At 48.6% G+C, this 20,338-nt stretch overlaps 1 protein-coding gene across 1 annotated transcript in view; it reads right to left on the bottom strand.

The window, feature by feature from the left end:
* Nucleotides 1-3,450: 3,450 nt before the first annotated feature.
* GRK3 (G protein-coupled receptor kinase 3) overlaps nucleotides 3,451-20,338 on the bottom strand; it is a 120,683-nt gene continuing 103,795 nt past the window's right edge. The window contains exons 14-21 of the mRNA XM_040619651.1: nucleotides 19,562-19,628; nucleotides 18,530-18,630; nucleotides 15,726-15,792; nucleotides 14,385-14,480; nucleotides 11,072-11,234; nucleotides 8,644-8,780; nucleotides 5,853-5,966; nucleotides 3,451-4,903 (exon numbers count right to left, since the gene is read on the bottom strand). Of these exons, the coding sequence (XP_040475585.1) occupies nucleotides 4,742-4,903; nucleotides 5,853-5,966; nucleotides 8,644-8,780; nucleotides 11,072-11,234; nucleotides 14,385-14,480; nucleotides 15,726-15,792; nucleotides 18,530-18,630; nucleotides 19,562-19,628 (907 nt within the window). The 3' untranslated portion in view covers nucleotides 3,451-4,741. The remainder of the gene's footprint in view (nucleotides 4,904-5,852; nucleotides 5,967-8,643; nucleotides 8,781-11,071; nucleotides 11,235-14,384; nucleotides 14,481-15,725; nucleotides 15,793-18,529; nucleotides 18,631-19,561; nucleotides 19,629-20,338) is intronic.

The raw sequence follows: 20,338 nt of genomic DNA, 5'->3' as shown, positions 1-20,338 counted from the left end.
GGGGGGGGGGACGGGACGTTCGCCCCACGTGGCTGTGTGCATTCTTTCCACTTTATTTTACGAAATACAGACAGGGCCGCCGTCTCTTTAAATAACAAACTATACAAATAAAAAGGAGCAGAAAGAAGGAATGTTTCTGACGAAAACAAACGTAAGGATTCAATAAATAATATAAAATGCTTTTGTGCTAAAATAGAACTCTGTTTTTTAATATATAGATATGTGTATACGTACTTCAGCAATCTTTGTTACTCAGAAAAAGCCCAATCTATTGTAATTAGTTAAAACATAGAAAAATACGATTTCACAATAGAACTTAAAAAATGGCCAGTGTTTAGCTTATAAACCACACATAATATATACATCATGGAACAGAATCATCTGAGACACAGGGAATTAAATTTCAAGTCCTTTTGTAATTATGAGCGCACGGTTAGAAATAGTTCTCCATCCCCTACCCTTACAGGAAAGACACTGGGTATTAGGACAAGATACAATTCGCAAGCAGAGTTACCAGTTTTCAGGGATGATTCTGAGATTGTGGCATTGGGGAGTTTACTGTAAGAATGGGAATTGCTGAAACTTTCAAAATGCAGTTTTTGTTCCTGTAGGTTTTTGATGAAATGCATGAAATGATGAAATGCATTTTCTGCAGTGAGTGTGTGTGTGTTTCAGTAAAGGTCATTTAACATTTGGGGTGCTGCTCTCACCGACCAGTGCTCCCCCGGTCGTGTCAGTGAGTGGCCGGGCATCGGGCACCTTGGGGAGAGGATCCCTGCCCCTCGGCTATAAAAGAGCAGGTCCCTTAGTCTTTGAGGGTGAAAGAAATCTCAAGCCCACTACAACTGGAGGGAATCGTATTATTCCAGAGTTTGACTCTCATTACTTCAACAGGAAAAGAGCTCTTTGTTAAATGTGGCCTGGGTCAAAAGAAAAAAAAAAATCATATTCGTATGAATTTAAGTAATTGATGAATTCAAACCTCTGGAGTCAACCTCTCCTCGGAGGGAAAAAAATTTCAAAAATTTAAACTCTTAAAGCTCACTCTGGAAGTGGGCACGGCTTACACCGCAAGCCGGCTCCCCTTATCGTGGGGAGCCTTACTGCGGTTGCAGTGGACGTGTGACTAAGGTCTGTGGCTGGCCACGGGGCCCTGTGGGCGGCCACCCAGCCCCCACACCTGGCCCTCCCGGTGGCTGCGAGGTGCGCACAGACGGGGGGTTAGCTCTGGGAGGTTGCAGGAGGGCGTGCGGGGCCCTGACAAAGCCGATGGCCTATTCATAAGTCCAGCGGCTCCATAATCGAAAATAAAGTGTCCATGTCTCACAATCATTACTATTCAACTGCCTGTTGTAAGGAGGGAAAGAATCAGCCAACTTTAAAGCTCAGTCATTTCCCTGGTGTAAAGGGAGGGATTTTTTTACCTGCAAGTTAAGGCCTTCCTTCCTTTCCCCATTTCTACCACTCCTCTTGTCTGAGTGACACCCACTGCACTGCCCTACAGCCCACGGCCCCCCAGCCACCACCTGTCACAGACTCCGACGAAGCCCACCTCCTCTCCGGCACAAAAGCTGTCAGTCCTCAGGGGTGCAGGGGAGGTAATTCATCAGGCGTCTCCGAACGATCCAGAAACACTTCCCTGAACGACATTACTGAGAAGAAAAAAATCACGTATGATTAAGTCCTACAAAATCAGTCTTCTCCTAACACCAGCGCATTTCAAAGTACCTCTCATAGATTCACATCCTGTGAAAAAGGGTCCGACTTTGAGACTCTGGCTTTCTTCTTTATGTGAAAAATCAATTCCATCGGAAAGTCACGTGCTCTATGAAATTGGCCCAACTACAAATGCCGAGCGAAATTTTTCAAATCGTCAAAGACCACACTTGGATCTTTTTCATGGAGTTAAAGCTCTCTGTCAATGGGTAAAGGACATTTTGTAACGGCCAGTGAGGGCCTTAGAACAATTGTTTCTGGTACCCATGTGGCGTATTTCAAATCGCAGGTCAAGCTAGACAGCTTCAAACAGATGATTGCGTGTTGTTGTCGCGGGCTTTCCTGAGCGGGATGCTTGCTTTCCTCCACACGTGGCCCCGCTTTTTCCACACAAGTTTTGACACTGCGACGTCCGTGAATTGGTCAATCTGAGGCATGAGTAGCGAAATATTTGCATTAGCAGTGAAACAGCTTGCTTTGAGAAGTTTTGCTGACAAATCATACTTAAACAGGACGTGGAAGGGGAAAGCACGACTCCCAACGCCTTGAAGGGGCAACTGCAACGGAGAGGATATTTTCGCTTAGAAAAATAACCTTGGATTCACGAAAGTTTTTAATTCCTTCCATATACATTGTAGAGCAGCTTAAAGTCATCTTTATTTTTAGACTTTGCTTTATTAATTCCCTTGATTTATGAAGTCAAGACATTATAACTTTATACAAAATAGTATCGACTTTATCTTCTCTGAGTGAGAAAACGGGTGCTGAAGTGTGTCTTTTTTCATGGTCAGAACATGGAAGGGTCAACCATCTAGGAATGAGGTAACGCTCTCAAAACTTTCTGAGACAGATCTCTAGAGCACTGGCCTTCTCCGGCCGCGCAGGCACAAGGTGCTGGCACAGAAGGGTCCAGAAGCATCTTCCGTGGGGCAGCGGGGATGCTGGCTCTATCAGACGGCTTCGGGGACAAGTGCGGGTACCAAACCTGCCAGACGAGACCACAGCACTTGAAATTAGGCTTGATTTTCCAATTCGCGCTTCCTTTCTAAAGGACAGACTGACCTCCTGTTCTACTCCAGAGCAAAGATGGTGTCTTTCAAAGAGCTGCGGGTCGGCGTGCTGATGCCCTGGGTGGGCAGACCCTGAAGGAGTCCGTGTCCTTCTCAACAGGAGGGCCTTGGCTCTGCCCGCAAGAGGCTCAGGGCACAGAAATTCCCAACCTATCAATGCCGAGCGATAGGAGCCTGCGATGGGGCTGATGACAGCTGGACAGTTGTCATTAAGCAAGGCCACGAGGCACGCACCCTTTATGAGGAACAACTACTTTTCTGTTGCTCGTGGTTTCTTAAAAAACCAGAATGTGAACACCATTCTTCCCTTTTAAGCCAGGGGAAGGCATGTGCGGAGTGCCTCTGTTCTCCTGTACTGGGAAGAGCAGAGGAGAACGTGCGTGTTGACTTAAACCCCAACTGGTGGTTGAGACGGAGAGTGCCCCTCCAGATTTCTAGTCCAAAGTGACCCCTATGACATAAAAAACTCTCAGTAACTGTCTTCCAAACTCTCAAAATATAATTTCGTTAAGAAGTACTTACTTTCCCAACAAACCTAGTGCACAGAGATCTGGAACCACTAAAAATATGGAGGGCAGGATGCGGATAATGATGATGTTATTTATATTGTTAGTAGTTAACACTTAGAAACATACAGGATTGCACTAAGGATAAGACAAATACGTGGACTGTAAAAATTATTGTTATTATTTTCAGTCTGATGACAGAGAGGACTTCACTGGGAAACACACTGGTTCTTACAGCCCAGCATTTATTTGGGGCGTGAAAAGGGCACAGAACCACCCGTGGGGAGAAGAGAAGATGCCCCCGGGATGAGGCGACCGGCCTTTCCGCCCCACTGCTGTGACGGCGTGGGACGACCCACCTGGGGCCAAGTACCACTCACTAATGACAGGCGAAGGATAACACGAAACTCACATACGGGGTTAACTCATTTCAACACATTCATTCTTCAGCATTCTCTTGTCAATAAAATTCATTTTAAATTATATTACAACGTGAAACAGAGCAATTCTTTCCTTCCTCTACAAATCCATTACAGATATGTGTCCTGGGGGCAGGCAGAAGGAACCAGGATGACCGTGTCCTATAACTGCTAATTGTTGGAGCCCAAGACAGACTCACCCCCAAGCGTCGTGCGCACCCGGACACATGAAAGTGCGATTTGTTTATTTGAAGATTTTTGAAAATCACTGTTGCCCTGAAGTTAAAAACCCACTGCCTGTCCTTCGGAATTCCTGTAAGCGTCCAACGGTCCACTGTCGAACGCCGTCAGTGATGAGCGACTCCCAAGTCCTCTGAGGGCACGCTCCCTCTGTTCCCTGTCGGAGGCAGGCGGGTACCTGGTGGTGCCGCACGCACTGCGGGGGCCCAAGGGCAACCTTCTCAGAAAACATTTTCAGCTCGCGACGCAGGGCATCAAGAAGTCGGTGCTGAAGTGCACGGAGGACACGCACGCTGGCCTCCGGTACCCCAGGAGCGCGGAGCGGACACGCGTGAGCCCAGCAGGGCAGCGCTCGGGCCATCTGGCACCTGCCGCCACAGAGGGCTGCACTCCATCCTGGCAAGTCTAAGATGTGTTTGCTATCAGACATACAGACTGAAGTGATAAGGAGGAATCGTCTCAAGCTCTAGGCTCACGTCGACCCAAACAGGTGTGTAAGAAAGGGAAAGAACTTTGCTTGCTTCCTCAGTAGTTTCGAGCGTGGACAGAGGTCATGTGCAGGAGGCGCTCAGGAGGGGAGGGAGGCCGGCCCGGGGCCTGACCGCGGTCACAGCTCCTATCAGGAGCACCTCGGCATCCTGGGTCCTCCCAGCCATGAAGGGCCCCAGGGACAAGTGGACCGAACCTCTGACCCCCAGACTTCTCCAAAAGGCTCCAGCTCCAGAGCTGAAAACCCCCGGTACGGGCTTCCTTGAGGCCCCGTCTCCCCAGGACCCTCCTGGCCCGGGCGTCAGAGGCCGTTGCTGTTCCTGTGACAGAGGGGAGGCTTGGAGAGCTCCACCACGCTGGACCGGGACTTGTTGAGGAACTTGGGGGCGCGGCGCAGCAGTCGCTGAGCCTCCGTGAACGTCTCGGTCAGCTCCTTCTTCCACTGCACGAACTCGGGGTCGCTCTACACGGACACACAAAGGGACAAGTCGCAACCTCTGGAAACGACAATGCCCCACGGCGCCCCGCGCAACTGTGGCCTCCTGTGGGGGCAGGGCCAGGCGGGCGAGCCCTTCAGGGGACCCTGTGCGCCCCACCCGGAGAAGCACTGCCCGCGATCCGTTCAGAGATCGCCTCCGATTTCTGATTTCTAAAACAGCTCAAGTCTACACAGGGATGTCTGAGGAGCGGTTCTGACCGACGAACAGGCACCTCACATGTGCCGTGGAGGGACGAGGTGACTAAGCACACACCTCGGTTATGTCTCTCTAAACACGCTCTGGTGCCCACGCATGCACACACTCATGCACATTCACACCCCCCACCCCCCACCCACATGCACACACGCACCCCCCCCACGCCTACCTATACCCTACCCCCACCCACACGGGCACATCCACACAAACCCACACCCCCCCCACACACGTAACCCCCATGCACACCCACCTACCCACTCCCCCACCCCCATCCTACACACACAGCCCAGTACCCCACAGGAATTAAATTTGGGCTACAATAGAACTTTGGAGAGAGAAAGATGGCATCTCCCCTGAAAGAAGTCACTTTGGTATCTTGTGTTTAAACATCCGAGCCCCAACCTCGAACACGATGGAAGATAAGAACTGGGAGACTTGCCAACAGGCCCCCACTGAACGCTGGACAGAGTTTCCGGATAGGGCAATCGGGTTATTCCACGTACTTCCTCTTCCGCCATTTCCTGCCATTCCCTTCTGGAACAGGAACTGCAGATTTGCCGAGACCCTTGTACCCTGGGGCTGTCCCACTCAGTACGCGGCACAGCACGGGTTCAAGAGCCTGTCCCACACCCAGGCGGCCGCCTTCACGGGACAGGTGCACAGCTGCTCTGACTTGCGCTTACGGGAGAAAGTTGTTTAAAAACCCAAAAAACTTACCTCGCATTGCAAGACAAACTGCTTCCCTCCTTTTATCCGCAACAAAATGCACTTTTTGTCTTTAATCTGAGTTTCTTCCACAGACAGAATCTGTTCCATTGTCAGTAAATTTTGCTAGCCATAAAAAAAAAAAAAAGACAAATTACTTCACATTATTTCCCGATTTCTTAAGTTACATTAATAAGTAATACGGGAAACTATCAGCTTAGAAAAAGCAAAAAAAAAAAAAAAAAAAATCAGCCTTTTCCTTTCTTTGATGATATTTTAGAAGTGAGGGGGAATGGCTACGAAGGGACACGCACAAAATTCAAATGATGCCATCTCGAAGGAAAGGGGAAGGACAGAATGTCTCTGTAAGACAACAGCACAGCTGTTCCCTCAACACAGAACTGATTTGTGAATGGCCGTGACTCGCACGTGTCCTTTCTGTGTCGCACGCTCCTCTGAATTCTACTGACCGAGGTGTGAGGAAACAGCGAAGTGCTCTATGACTTACACGAGCAAACGGGGTGTGGCTGAGATCCTGACACGGCAGCTCGGGAAAGGCCTGGCAATGCTGGCTTGTGAGCTAATGGTATTTCGAAAATATCAAAAGGATGTTATAAATACAGGCGACATCCTTAGAAGATGGTCACGCCAGGTCTAGAACATGACTGCTTACGGCGAATGCCATGGTGTCGTGAGTACCTTACCATTCTATGTTTTTTTGGATAAATACGCCAAGACTCCTAAGGGAACACCACCACCATCATAAATGCTCATGGTCTGTTTCCTGATTTACACGCACTAATCCAGCCATCTACCTACATCAGGCAGCTCTCAAACAGAACACCGAACGCTGGCTTTTAAAACCAAGCTAACTTACTGCATCCAATGTTGAAAAAAGGGAAGGTTTTCTTTTTTAAGTTTTCGAATATCCTGAAAAGTGAGATCATTTCCTTTCAACGTGCACAACGGTCACTGTCCCGTAGACGGGAGACTACAGTTGGCCCTGGGACAACACGGGTTTGAACTATGGGGGTCCACTTCCACAGGGATTTTTTTCCCCGGTAACATAGTACAGTTCTGTGAATGTATTTTCTCTTCCTTGTGATTTTCTTAATTAACATTTTCTTTTCTCTAGCTGACTCTATTGTAAGAATACAGTATATAAGTCACGTCACATGCAAATGCTGTGTTCACCCACCGTTTACGTTATCAGCCAGCCTTCTGGTCAACCCAGGCTATCAGTAGTTAAGTTTTGGGGGGAGTCAAAAGTTACACACGGGTTTTTGACTGCATGAGGGGCCAACACCCCTGACCCTCGTGTTGCTGAAGGGTCAACTATAAATGCATTATATGCGCAGGGACACTTATTATCTGGAAATATCATATACTCTATAATAAGAATATATAATGAATTATAATTTGGGTGCTGAGTTCACATATTTATAAAATATGATATATATTGTATATTACATAGTATATAATACTTACTAGCACCCGAGTTACAACCCAGGACCTCCAAAGAGACTTATTAACAGCAATTCGGAGCCTAGATGCACTAGTCTGAGGAAATGACTCCCGTGGCACTAGCAACGGTGAGAAGTCTTGTTTATCTGAAAGGGATGTGCTGTGCAGTAGCAATCACTCATAATTAAACAGCAACTTTACCAATGGGGATTATTATTTTTATTTTTTTCAAGGATTTTATTTACTTATTTGAGAGAGAACATGCAAGTGGGGGAAGGAGCAGAGGGCAGAGGAGAGGGACGAGCGACTCCACACTGAGTGTGGAGCCCGACACGGGGCTCGATCCCACGACCCTGAGATCATGACCCCAAGCTGAAACCAAGAGTTGGATGCTTAACGGACTGAGCCGCCCAGGCGCCCCTTTACCAAGGGGATTAAAACACACGTTCCAGAGTCAAACGAACAAGATTAGAGCTCACTAGTTTCTATACTTCTCACCACCAGACAACCGATGGGCAGTATCCTGACACATTCAAGACATCAATTATGTTTGTGACATTTGGAACCACTGCCCTGCTTCCTTGGCCCCAGAGGACTAGCCATTCCCACCCCAAGAGCAGAAGCATGCCCTCTACTTGGGTCACCACCTCTGGACAAGCCCTCCGCTCCCCACACAGTAGGTGCTTAATAAATGCTGCCTGTCTTGCTTAGAGGGACAGTGCAAACTAGAAATTTCTTCTTATTTTGTTCACAGACATTCGCCTCGAGAAAGGACTTGAGGAGGCAGTGGTATCTTCCTGCCTGTGGTATGGAAGTCACTTTCACTTTTCCAACAAAACGGAGACCGAAGGGAGTGTGGTTTGGCGACCTCCGCTCTGCTCCCAGCATCACGGCTTACATCACTTAGCTCATTTCATGTGGGCCTGACGAGGTGGGGGGGCCACGTGAAGGGGAGACTGAGCACAGGCAGACCCACAACTGTCTGGCCTTGTCGTGGACGCCAGACCTTCCTCTCTGAGCCCTGGATTCGAGCGCCTCTACGGGTCTGACTCCAAAGTTCTGGATTTTTTTTTTTTTAATCTCTTTTGATCTCCCCAACTACTCTTCAACCTTCTTCAAACCTGTTTTGACCTCACGTTCTACTTTCAGATGTTACAAAATCCTTCTTTGACTCTCAGTGTAAAAGTCAGCGTTTGAACACCAAAATCTCACGGGCACAAGTTGAAAGAGATAGTCAGAGCTTAGTGGGGTATGTTAGAAGACGTGCCAGCCACCCGAAAGAGCCACGTGACACCGAGGACGCTGCGGGTCCGTGCTGGGAAGGCCGCTTCGGACTTACCCGGGACTCTCCCTCTCCTCTCCATTCAAGTCTGTTTGGAAAGAGGTAAAAATACCGACGCTGCCACTGAGTCAGGAACGGGTTCCCCAGCTTCTGCATGTAACCGTGCATGATACAGTCCTTTCCCAGAGCGTAATCTGAGCAACATAAAATAACCACAGATTAAACGGGCTCGGACCCAGATGGTCTCTGTGCTGCTCAGAAACAGACCAAAAAAAATGACACGCTTTTTGGAAAAATCAAGTTTCTACGAATGGAGCCCGTTATGCAAACCATTACCTCAAGTTTTGAGACCCAGGTGAGCTGGGGATCAGAAGAACAGGTTTCTGCTAACATATACTGAACGGCCGTTTCTCAATATTTGGCCACATTCGTGATGGTCCCTTCTGGCTCAGAGAGGGCAGGGGTGTGTTCCCAAACTATGTTTTCATTATGTGTAATAACAGGAATTGGAGAATAGAGAGTAATTCAATTCGTGCTATGCCCAAAGTACCTTTGCCTTTATGTGGGACTGGCGTTCCCCCCTCAATCCCATAAATAATCGTACGGGACTTACCAAGCAGCCGAGGTAACAAACACAAGGCTCAAAACTGTTTATTCCTTAAGGCTCTATTTATCCCTCAAATACATGGCTACTTAGACAGACTGAGCTAAACTGTACTCATGCTGAGTCCCAATCTTATTATTAGAGTGAAGTCTCTCTGTTTTTTTTTTTTTTGTTTTTTTGTTTTTTAAGGTTAATTTTAAGTGGCTGGCTCTGCTTTCTTTAAAGGTTTTGGAGACCATGCTAAAAATCATTCTTTCACTCCTCCCCTCATTCATTCAACAGCTATGAAGGGCGCGCCCGGTGCTGGGCAGGTTCTGGGCGCTCTGGATTCAGCAGTGCCACCTGACGAGAGACAGAACCCCTGCCCCCAGAGAGCTAACATTCTACGAGGAGACCCAGACAGCAGAGAGGAGGGAAAAGAACCACGGAGGGAGGGGACAGGTGATCGGGTGGGCTCCCCGGAGGTGTCGTTTTAATGCAGAAGTGTTTACACGGCGTTAAGTGCATGGAAGGTAGAAGCCTTGCAGGTCTACCCCAGAGACCCAAGCCTGGACTGTGCTGTTCTGTAAGGTGACTCCCAAGATCTTCAACAAGAGCCTGGGATGCCCAAATCAATCACGTACATCCGAAGCTATACTCATTAATTTGCTAGGTGCTCTGTCTGCAGCTCTAGTTAAAAGGATACACTTCGGTAAGGTCATGAAGGTCTACCTAATTTTTTCTAGGTCCAATTTGTCAAGATTCTAGCGACATCACGGCCCTCCCTGGAGCAAATGACCACTGATGTGATTTCCCTTGAAAAATTTGCTACGGCCAACAGTCCAGAGTGATGTCAATGGATGGGCTGTCTAAGGAACAACTTAGACATGGAGCCCCTCTCCCAGCAGAAGGGAGGTGAGCACAGTTACGGGGCCGCGCTGTTCCCCTGGGGCACTCAGGCAGCTTTAACGTAAGGATGGATTCCTCCATCCGGGCTCGGGCACACATCTCTGAGCAGGTGATAAACGCTGCTGGGAACTGATGCACACGACCGACCAGCCTGCATCAAGCTGCCCCACATTCAAGTAACTTGTTAACACACGGGGACGGCTCCCGGCCGGTCACTCTTATTACATAACGCTAACCTCAGGAAAGTCTATGCCTAGAAGTAAAGCGGATGATATCATCATCATCAACCACAGTACATTTAAATATCCAGGATTCATTAAAATCTTAGGAAAATCGAGAGCAACAACATTTGGTGAACCAAGAATGGCCGACTGGTTTAACACCCGACGTTACGCGCTCCACTTTGGAAATCCCAACAGGGCACTCAAATATTGTAAGTAAAAATGTGGTTTGGCAATTCTTTGGTGCTGTTTGTAAAATAAATGTCATTATATCCATTTATAGCTCTGGACAAGGGACCCGCGTGCTGAGTTCCTAACCAGAGCCAACCACTACATACTTTGCGGGGCCCGGTGAAGAATGAAAATGCAGGCCCCTTGTTCAAACATGATTAAGAATGTCAAGGCGGTGACAGCAGGGCGTTCAGCCCAGTGGGGTGCCCTACGAGGTGGCCCAGGTCACACGCCCATGAAGCCGGGCCTGCTCCTGGCACGGTAATACTCAGTCTTCAAGGAAGACACTTGCCAACTTGTTCTAGACGTTCTAAGATCAGAGGACACACTGACACCCTACTGCTGACCACCTTAATTTATATGTTGACTGACAACTCAGACATATTACACTCAGCTTTTCCAAGCCACAGGCCGCTATTTATGGCGTACCCCCTACCACCCCTGGAAAGTACTTTACAACCCAAATACTTTTCCGGCTTGACAAGACGTTTTAAAAAATTCATCGCGTTGAAAATATTTTGAGACACGCTGGCTATTTTACCTTCTTCGTGTCCAAGTTGCTTATTTTTAGCTCTCTTTCTGGCCTCGATTTTATCCGTGTCTGCATTCACTGCTTCATAAACTGTTTCGGCTACTTCCTGCTGCCAGCGCTCGGAGATCACCAAGGGGAAGTTCTTGTAGAGATCTTGGTCGCAATCAAGAAGCTTATTATTTTAAGAGATCAAGACAGTTATGATTTAACATACTTAGCAAGGCAACAGATTCAGAAGTACCCTAACTGTACGTGGGGAGATCACTGGGCGACGGCCTGGTCGTTGGCATCAATGTCTGCTCCTGATAACCAAGCAGCCCCACCAACGTGCTGACTGACGGCACCTCACGTTCAGTCCCGCGTCAGGGGAGATTCAGCCCGTTCTCTCATACCATCGCTTACGCCATCTTCGTTACGTATCTGTTAGTGAAGAACTTACACGTACGGGGCTTTATTTAGAGTGTAAAAAGATCTGACAACAAAAGTCAGTGTAGATGGCGAGGAAACTCTATTTGCAAAAGTAGGAAATTATATCCCGCACTTTTAGAAACAATGAAAAAGGAGAAGGTGGGAGGGTTTTCTCACCACCCTCGATTCATCTGAAAAGTGAGATGAGCAGAAGGGAGAGGAGGCTGAATTTTCCATTCATTCCATGAACCTTCCAACCTTCCACGAACCCAGAGTAACGGCGCGATCTGGTGGGCAACCGCGGAGCCCGGGAGACAGGGGGAGGTTAGGAAACTTCGCCTTTAAGAGGCACTGGAATAAAAATTACACTTAATGATAGCATTTCTCTTCCACATTATTACTCAACACCCTCCATTCTTCCCCCTGAGCTTAAGAGGCCATACTCTGAAAATGAGCAAAGAAAATGATTTTATGCCTTTGAGCTCCAGTTCTGTGGCAGAAAGGTGAGTGAGTGATCTCACTGAAAGAGAGGAATACATCTGTCATTCAAAAGCACAGATCTCTTTAGAAGCTCGATTTGCTTGCTCCTTTGCCTGAGCGATAAGTATTGGATAGATATTATAACAGGCAAGTTATTTACAAGAAAAAGAGCAAGAAGAGGGACTTGCCCCCAAGACTTCAGCAAATCGATGAAACACGGAGGGCTCTCCACCCGCCCTTCATGACCTGCTATGATCAGGTGTTGATTTTAGGATGGCTTTGATTCACAGAGCCTCCTTTTCCTCTTCTGGCTTCTTCAGAAGCCCAGGCTGAGCCCAGAGCTGAAGTCCTCCGCGGCTCAGAGCATGAATGCTGGAGGCGCGTGCCCAGCCGTGTGTGTGTGTGTGTGTGTGTATGTGTGTGTGTGTGTGTGTGTGGTGAGTGCTGGTGAAGCAGGCCAGGGGGGCGCCCTGTGATCAGGGCCACCGGGACGGATTCTGAAGTGTTCGCCAAAAGTAAAAACGGACTCCCTTCCAAAGCATTGCTGGGAAAGGGCCAACTCCGCTTTGTATACAAACCGTTCTACTTGCTAGAATTTCAGACTCTTGACTTTTTAGGACTTAGCGTTAAGTTGGTAAAAATGAGTAAAACAAACAAAAATGAAGAAAACAAAGAAGAAAATTTGTACTTAACTGAGGTGAGCTTTTTTTTTTGTTTTGTTATTGTTTTCTAAAGAATAGTGTATTATTTGAGCTGCTTTTTTAAAGATAAAGAATACAGGGTTTCTTAAGCTCAGACCCTCTAGCTGGACTAGACTGTGCCGGGGTCCGCACTTCCTGCTGGACTCCTGGCCACACGCCCCCTCTTGCTCCGAGTGCGCTCGTCCTCAGCTCTCAGGTCACGAAGAACGAAAACCATGTTGACAGAACCTCCCAGCTTAAGCATGGACTACGTGCCAGGAGGCTTCAAGCGGCTCTCTCTTCTACCCCAGAGAAATGTGGGCGTCAAACCCAGTCACAAGTGACAAAACCAAGGCATGAGAAGCTACCCGAAGTCACGCAGCGAGTAAGGGCAGATTTGAGCCCAGCCTGTCTGACTCCAGAGCCTTGATTATGGTTTACAAAATTTAAAGTAACCAGAAATCTCTTTTTAACATCAAAAATGTCTGTGGGCTCCCACATCATAGTCGTTTTATTTTTAGCACCCTATCATGGACGGTAGTGCCTCTGATGACAAAATTCTATTGTGACAACAGTAATCCTTTTAAGTGACTTTGTAAACGATCTTTCCCCAGAGCACGGCTGGACGGCGGTACTTACACGCCTAATGCGTGCTGTCTGTCCGGGCTGCAGACCACGCCTGGTGGCGTGCACGTTGGGGTGCTGGGCATGCCGCGGTCCCCCGGGCGAGCCACTGCGCCAGACCAGAGAAGTGGCCTTGGCCCTCTCCACTTCCCCTTCGCCTCAGCTTCCCCTCCTAGGAAGCTGGTCCTGGAAGCACCCCGATAGCCCCTCCTTCCTGACATCGCCAGTTCCAACCAGCTGCCAGTCCCGGGTCCCAAAGCACCTGGCCTCCTCGTGGCGTCTCAGCAGCTTCCCCCCTTCCCAGCTGCTCACCCACCACTTCTGTCTCCAGGCCCCGTTGGTTCCAGTTCTGTGTGTCCCTAGCTACAGTCCTCACAGGTGTGTGCGCTGACAGGGCTGCAGCCTTCTGGAGGGGGAGCTGCTCGGTAGGAGAAGTGAGGGGGGGGCTTATACAATCGGGGTATAACGAGGCAGCTGAGAAAAGATGGGGAGGTCCTGAGGGACGCTGAGAAGGTGGGGGCAGATGTGAGCCTGACATGTAGTGACACACTCTGACTTAGCAGCCTGAGGAAGACGACTTGCCCTCATGACTCACCGTCTGTAATTACGCCTTGTCTACTGGGAAACGTAATGATATGAACAAAAGTTTGAAAAACACAGAGGATTATATAAAAAAAAAAAACAAAACCCACAGTGATTATTTTACTTTTGATTGACAAATGGAAAATGACTCACGCCGTTTGCTCTTTTCATCCTAACACAGAGAGATCTGAATACGTAAAAGGATTGAGACGGCTGGCTCTTCGGCACAAGGCAAAGTGTGTTTGCTGTCACACAGTTGTTTTTCTCTGTTTCATATACGTTCCAGTTCTATTTCAATCGCAGATATATCCAAATCCGTAAGAAACTGACCACTTACCACTTTGTCAAACATAAAACGATTAGTCCACAGAAAGCTTTCATCGTTTCTGATTTAGGTCCTTGACTTCTACATTCTTCAAATACGTAGGTGTTCATTGGTAACTTACAATCCACAAGCAGGCCAATGCTAAGATAATCACTCAGTTTGACTGCCAGTAAGAAATCTGCCCACCCTCCGAAACACCTGCAGGCGAACATGACGCGTGTACCTTGATGCCTTTGGTATCCTCTTCGTCAAATGAGCCAATGTCAAAGGCGTCGGCCGCATTGACCTCTCCCCGGGGAGGAATCAAGGGTGGAGGGTACTGGAAGATCCAAAGAAGCATGGGTCAGTTATCGGATCGCCTTACGGCCCATCCCAACCTATCACTGTATGGTGAGAACACGGCGAGCACCAGCGTGCCTCACTGAGCATTCCTGTCGAGCTCCTACACATCACGGTACATCTTTCACAGGTGAGCTGTGCACGGAACAGCCCTAAAAGCACACCCCAGATTTGAGAGACACTCAAGGGGAAAATGATTCCCGTCCAAGGTCTTAAAGGATCAGTGAATATAATGACAGCTCAAGACCGCACATCCCGCCACCTCAACTTCAGGAACACACTGCGCGTCAGACAACACCACGCCGCGTTGCACTTGCTAGGGCCTCAACGTGCGTGCGGGGAGGCCAGCGGGAGCGCTCTATGCCCACGGAGGCAGGAGCCGTGGCCCGCGCTCTCCTTCGGCCGACCATCACCATCCCTTGACAGCTGGAGATGGTGCAAAAACGAATCCAAATTGGATCGACGTTTTTATTTATTTATTTATTTTTATTTTTATTTTTTTTAAGATTTTATTTATTTGTTTGATGGAGAGACAGCCAGTGAGAGAGAGAACACAAGTAGGGGGAGTGGGAGAGGGAGAAGCAGGCTCCCAGCAGAGGAGCCCAATGTGGGGCTCGATCCCAGGACTCTGGGATCACGCCCTCAGCCGAAGGCAGATGCTTAAGGACTGAGCCACCCAGGCGCCCCAGGGATCAACGTTTTTAAGAAAACTTTAATTTGGGGGTGTTTTCTTGTACCAAAGGGAATATTAAAAAAATATCTTAAAATAAGGCAAGGGATTCTGTTGCTATTCAATCGTACTGATCCTTAAGTTGTGTGGTGCCGGGCTAGAAAGTATACGTACACTTGTGACCCACATTTCTTGTGCATTTCTATAGAGGTCTTTATGAAAATACAGTCACTGATTGAGATAGGAAGTCAAAAAGATGAGCGAAAGCTAAAAACATCTCGGCTATATGGACGTTTGAATTAGGTAACAACTCCGTTTCAATATTTATTAATATATACCTCAGATATTTTGAAAACTTTTAAACTGGGGAAAGAGAAGTTGGCCAGTAATGGCTGCCCATCGGTAGAAGAGCAAGAAGGTCTCGCGGCAAAGTCAGGGGAGCCTGGGGGGCGGGGCCTGGGCCCGGGGCGGGGCTGGGGGGGTGGACCCAGGAAGTGGGGACCAAGAGGGAGCACAGCGGTGGTGGTGCCCAGTGTGGGGCTCCAGACAGAGTACCTTTTGTAAGTAGACTTGCTGCCAGTCGACGCCTCTGAAAAAGATGTGTTCCTTTACTTCCTGTGCCCTGTGGAAGAGGCACAAAGGTGGTAAGGGTGCGTTTGCAAACCTAAGGAATATTTCCCAAAAACTGTCTCCTCGTAAGAACACAGAGGAACGACTATTTTCAGTGCTTAAAGCAAGCAAGTAAAATATGCTTCTTTCAAAGCGGCACAGGAAATGCGGGATGTTTAGAAATATCGTATGCGGAAGCGAGGAATATTATCCCATACGGTAATTTATCAGGGGTGCGCGTTCCAGTCTGAGAGAACCTAGGAGCCGTCACAGATAGATAACGTAGGGTTCTGTCACCAGGAAAACAAATTCAAGTAAGAATTAGAGGTCTCCGCATTGCGGAGATTTACGGCAAACGTCTATGAGGCATGTTAGATCAAAGGAGAGGCATTTGAAGCACCGAATATGAGTTCCGAAGCAAACTAGAAACCTAGGAACACGGCACATGCCACACCTCCTCATAACGGGAAGAAACAAGTTTTCCCAGAGAGCACCCTTAACGCTCAGTTTTCGTGGAAGAGAAGGGGCTGTATACCATGAGGAAAGCCTACACATAGGCTTTGTACAGTCCCCGTGCCTGCCAGGGACTCTCCCCACGGCCCACCCCGGGTCTCCCCACAGCCCGTCCCCTGCGGCAGAGCCCCAAGGCCTGCTTCTCGACCCCTTCCTCTGCTTTCCCTCCTTGGATGACCTCACCCTGCCGGGCCTTTAAGTGCCCTGTGTTGTCTAAGGCCAAAGAGCCGGATCACCCCCGATGCCCCACTTCCCCTACACTCCACAGCCCATCCCTCGGCAAGTCCTGGGGCTACTTCTTAACCCCTCCAATCCTCACCGAGATCCAATTCCCAGTGGGGGCGGCCGGGTCTTTGATCATGAAGGGGATGCTCAATGTCCCACCACTACTGCCACTGTCCAGGTCCCTATCCCCCTCCCTGAATGGCCCTAACTGCCCCCTGCCCCCGGCCTGCCCTCCAGCCTGCAGCCCCACCCGCCCCATGCTGTGCCCACATCATCCTTTCAAACCATCTCCCTACACCCCTGCCCAAGACTCTCCAGAGGCTTCCCTGTTGTACTTACAGCCAAGTCCAGGGACACGGCCTGTAGGACCTGCCTGAGCCCACCGCCTCTCCGACCTGCTCTCGACCTCCCTCTCCTGGCTCTCCAGCCTTCTTGCTCTTCTGCACCGTGGAAGCTTGATTCCCCCTCAAAGCCCTACCCTCACTGACCCCTCTGCCTGGGGTCCTTCCCCCGCTCCTCCCAAGGCTGGCATCTCAACGACAACACTGCCTCATTTCTCTCATTTACGCTCTTCTCTCGGTCTGAGGTCATCTTACTTGACCGTTTCCATAATGTCACGCACCCCTACCCAAGAGAAACTCCAAGAAGGCAGGGCTGTGTCTACCCTGTGTGCCGCCTCAGTCCCAGCAGTTACGGCGATAGCCGACACTCGGGGGGTGCTCAGGAACTGTTTACTGAGTGAATGAATGAATGAATGAATGAAACCTAAGTCAAAGCGTGTCCCTTTGCGTTCTGCATTTGCTCCTTCCCAACAATCGCTAAAATGATGGAAGAGGAACATGGAGACATAAACGCACCACAAGGAGGGCTCGGGAACCGTCAGCAGACGGGGTGGGCGTGGGAGCAGTGAGGGCTGGCTAGGAATGGCACAGCTATCCCCCGGGGGACAGAGGTGCTCAGCTCCAGGCTCAACGCAGTGTGTGTGGAGGGGGTGGGGGCGGGGGGATGGTGAGACTCAGGCTGAAGACAGGCTGCACTCTGTAGATGGAACCCTTCATGCACGCACGCACATGGGCGCACACGCGCACGCACACGCACACACACACACCATACTTTCTTCCTCCATATCCAACCCCAAGATGCCTGCAGCTACGTGTTTATTCTAATGGAGTGGGGCGAACCCCTGAAAGGTTCTATTTTGAAGAAATTAAGCCTGCTACAGATTTTAAAAAGCAATCAAAGGAGAGATCAGGGATTTAAGCCCACACAAAGTAGAACAGAATCAAAGCGAAGATACAGGGAATCCACAAGGTCAGAAGCACTGATGACCATTCTAGAAATTCCAACGGCCACCTGAAAGGAGTTCTACGCGCTAACCATGGAAACGGAGGAGAGGGACTGTCAAATAAATAACATAATAGTATTCCTCAAGCTGAAGAAAATGGGCCTCCACAGGACAAGGAACGCTCTCAGTGGCTGACATAAGGAGTGATAGCTGAGCTCCGTGACCAGCTTTACTGCACACAATAAAGCAATATATCTCCAAGGTTCTGGGGGGGAATCATTATTGATTTAGAATTCTATATCCAGCCAAAATATCAGTCAAGTCTGAGGACAGCAGGAAGGCATTCTGGATAGCTAGCAGCTAGAAAGCATAAGACAGCAGCCGGCCAGTTGTGCACGAGAGAAAACAAGTCAGAACCTGATTCATCAGGATACTGAACTGCCCTCCCGGCAAAGGTAATTAGCAAAACTTCACCAAATGAGCTGCGAAATATCAGGATTCATTTCCACCATCGACATGATCGATTTTCAAAGTTGAGAAGTTAGCGACTCCTTCAAGTCGTTTATTATGAAACACAAAGGACAGCATACATATTTCCCATGTGATTTTTTTTCCCCCTCAGATCAAAGTGGGAGATTTTTAGGGGCTAGGAATGATTTGTGATGTACTGAAACTAACTGTTATGTGTTCTGGGCGTCGACACTAAAGAGCTAAAAAAACAGCCTACCCGCCTCCATGGCAGCCGAGCCGCTTGCTGGCGTCTCTCTGGAGCAGGCCTTCCAGGAGGGACCGCAGCTCCGGGGAGAAGGCCTCTGGGAGTTCCACGTTCTGGGGGAGGAAAAAAGGACAAGATTTCAAAGACGCACTCCTGGAAACAGGGCCCTGATGCCCAACCAGACCTGAAGACCATTTCTTAGACGAGGAGAATGTTAAAAACTGCAGATTCATCATGAATTAATATTTACTCTAAAGAAACGTGAAACTGTACTAGTCATTCTTTTTTTAAGTCATCTCTATGACCGAGGTGGGGCTCGAACTCATGACCCCAAGATTAAGAGTCACATGCTCCACTGACTGGACTCCCCAGATTATTAGTCATTTTCAACGTCAATCAACAGGCCAGGGCCAGGTTGGGAGAAACCGGTCTCCCAGCTCTTTCTACACCACTGCAATGTTTCATTTTCTTTGATCTTCTTACTTTATTATTTTTTTAAAAAGATTTTATATATTTATTTGACAGAGAGACAGGCAGCGAGAGAGGGAACACAGGCAGGGGGAGTGGGAGAGGGAGAAGCAGGCCCCCAGCGGAGGAGCCTGATGTGGGGCTCGATCCCAGGACTCTGGGATCACGCCCTGAGCCAAAGGCAGACGCTTAATGACTGAGCCACCCAGGCGCCCCGATCTTCTTACTTTAGTTTTTGAATTTCTGGGTCTTTCTCTTACTGACAGGTGGCAAACCTTAATTTCTGCCTTGGCACCTATTTCCACTAAATTGCCAGTTAGGAATTCAAGGAACTGTATCTCCTCTCGTTTGTTTTTAAGAAAGCAAATTTTTAGACAGGCTGTTAATGGAATGAGATGTGAACATTATAATGTGAATAAGAATAGAGTTTTTCTGGAGCGCCCGGTGGAGCGTGTGACTCTCGAACTTGGGGTGGTAGGTTCGAGTCCCATGTTGTGGGTAAAGATTACTAAAAAAAAGAAAAGAAAATCTTAAAAACAAAACACCATCAAAGAACAGAGTTTTCAATCTCCTTACCACGGTGAGGGTCATTCGGTCTATCTCATGCTTGTCTTTGGTTTTGTGCTGTCTAAACGGGCTGTGCCTGTGGAAACGAACAACAACTTATGACGGTGGCATCAGGTCACTTAGCGCACGTCCCTGGCTCACATCTGGGCAGAGCACTGTACTGTGTCACAGTTCAGCCAGAACTACCGAAATACAAAAGCTGTACACATTCACCGTTTCCCGAGAAAGGCTGGTGTTAGGGTACATTAGCGTCTGAAAGGGGGGGCACTCATGCTCCCGTGAACGGTCTCATCCTCGCGTCAATGAAATCACGGTCAGCAAATATAGTCCCAGTGATATTTTATTTTATTTTATTTTTTTAATAGATTTTATCTATTTATTTGACAGAGAGAGACAGCCAGCGAGAGAGGGAACACAAGCAGGGGGAGTGGGAGAGGAAGAAGCAGGCTTCCAGCGGAGGAGCCTGATGTGGGGCTCGATCCCATAACGCTGGGATCACGCCCTGAGCCGAAGGCAGACGCTTAACGACTGAGCCACCCAGGCGCCCCTCCAGTGATATTTTAAAATATCCTTAAAGAGAAAATAATCAGCCAAGCGGTAGTCAGGAAAATGAAGGCCATTTATATAACATTTGTCGCATTAAGTGTTTGAGATAATAACTTTCATGCAATTTTATCTTTTTTTTTTTTTTTAGAAAAATGGGTATTAGTGTCTCAGACAACCCAGAGAACTGCGGTACAACCAGAACACAAGCAAGATGAACACGCCCCCCCCCCCCCCCCCCCC

Source organism: Ursus maritimus, unplaced genomic scaffold, assembly GCF_017311325.1.
Source record: "Ursus maritimus isolate PB19 unplaced genomic scaffold, ASM1731132v1 scaffold_33, whole genome shotgun sequence".
NCBI lineage: Eukaryota > Metazoa > Chordata > Mammalia > Carnivora > Ursidae > Ursus > Ursus maritimus.
The sequence above is the reverse complement of the archived record's forward strand: the minus strand, read 5'-3'. Positions and strand labels throughout refer to the sequence as shown.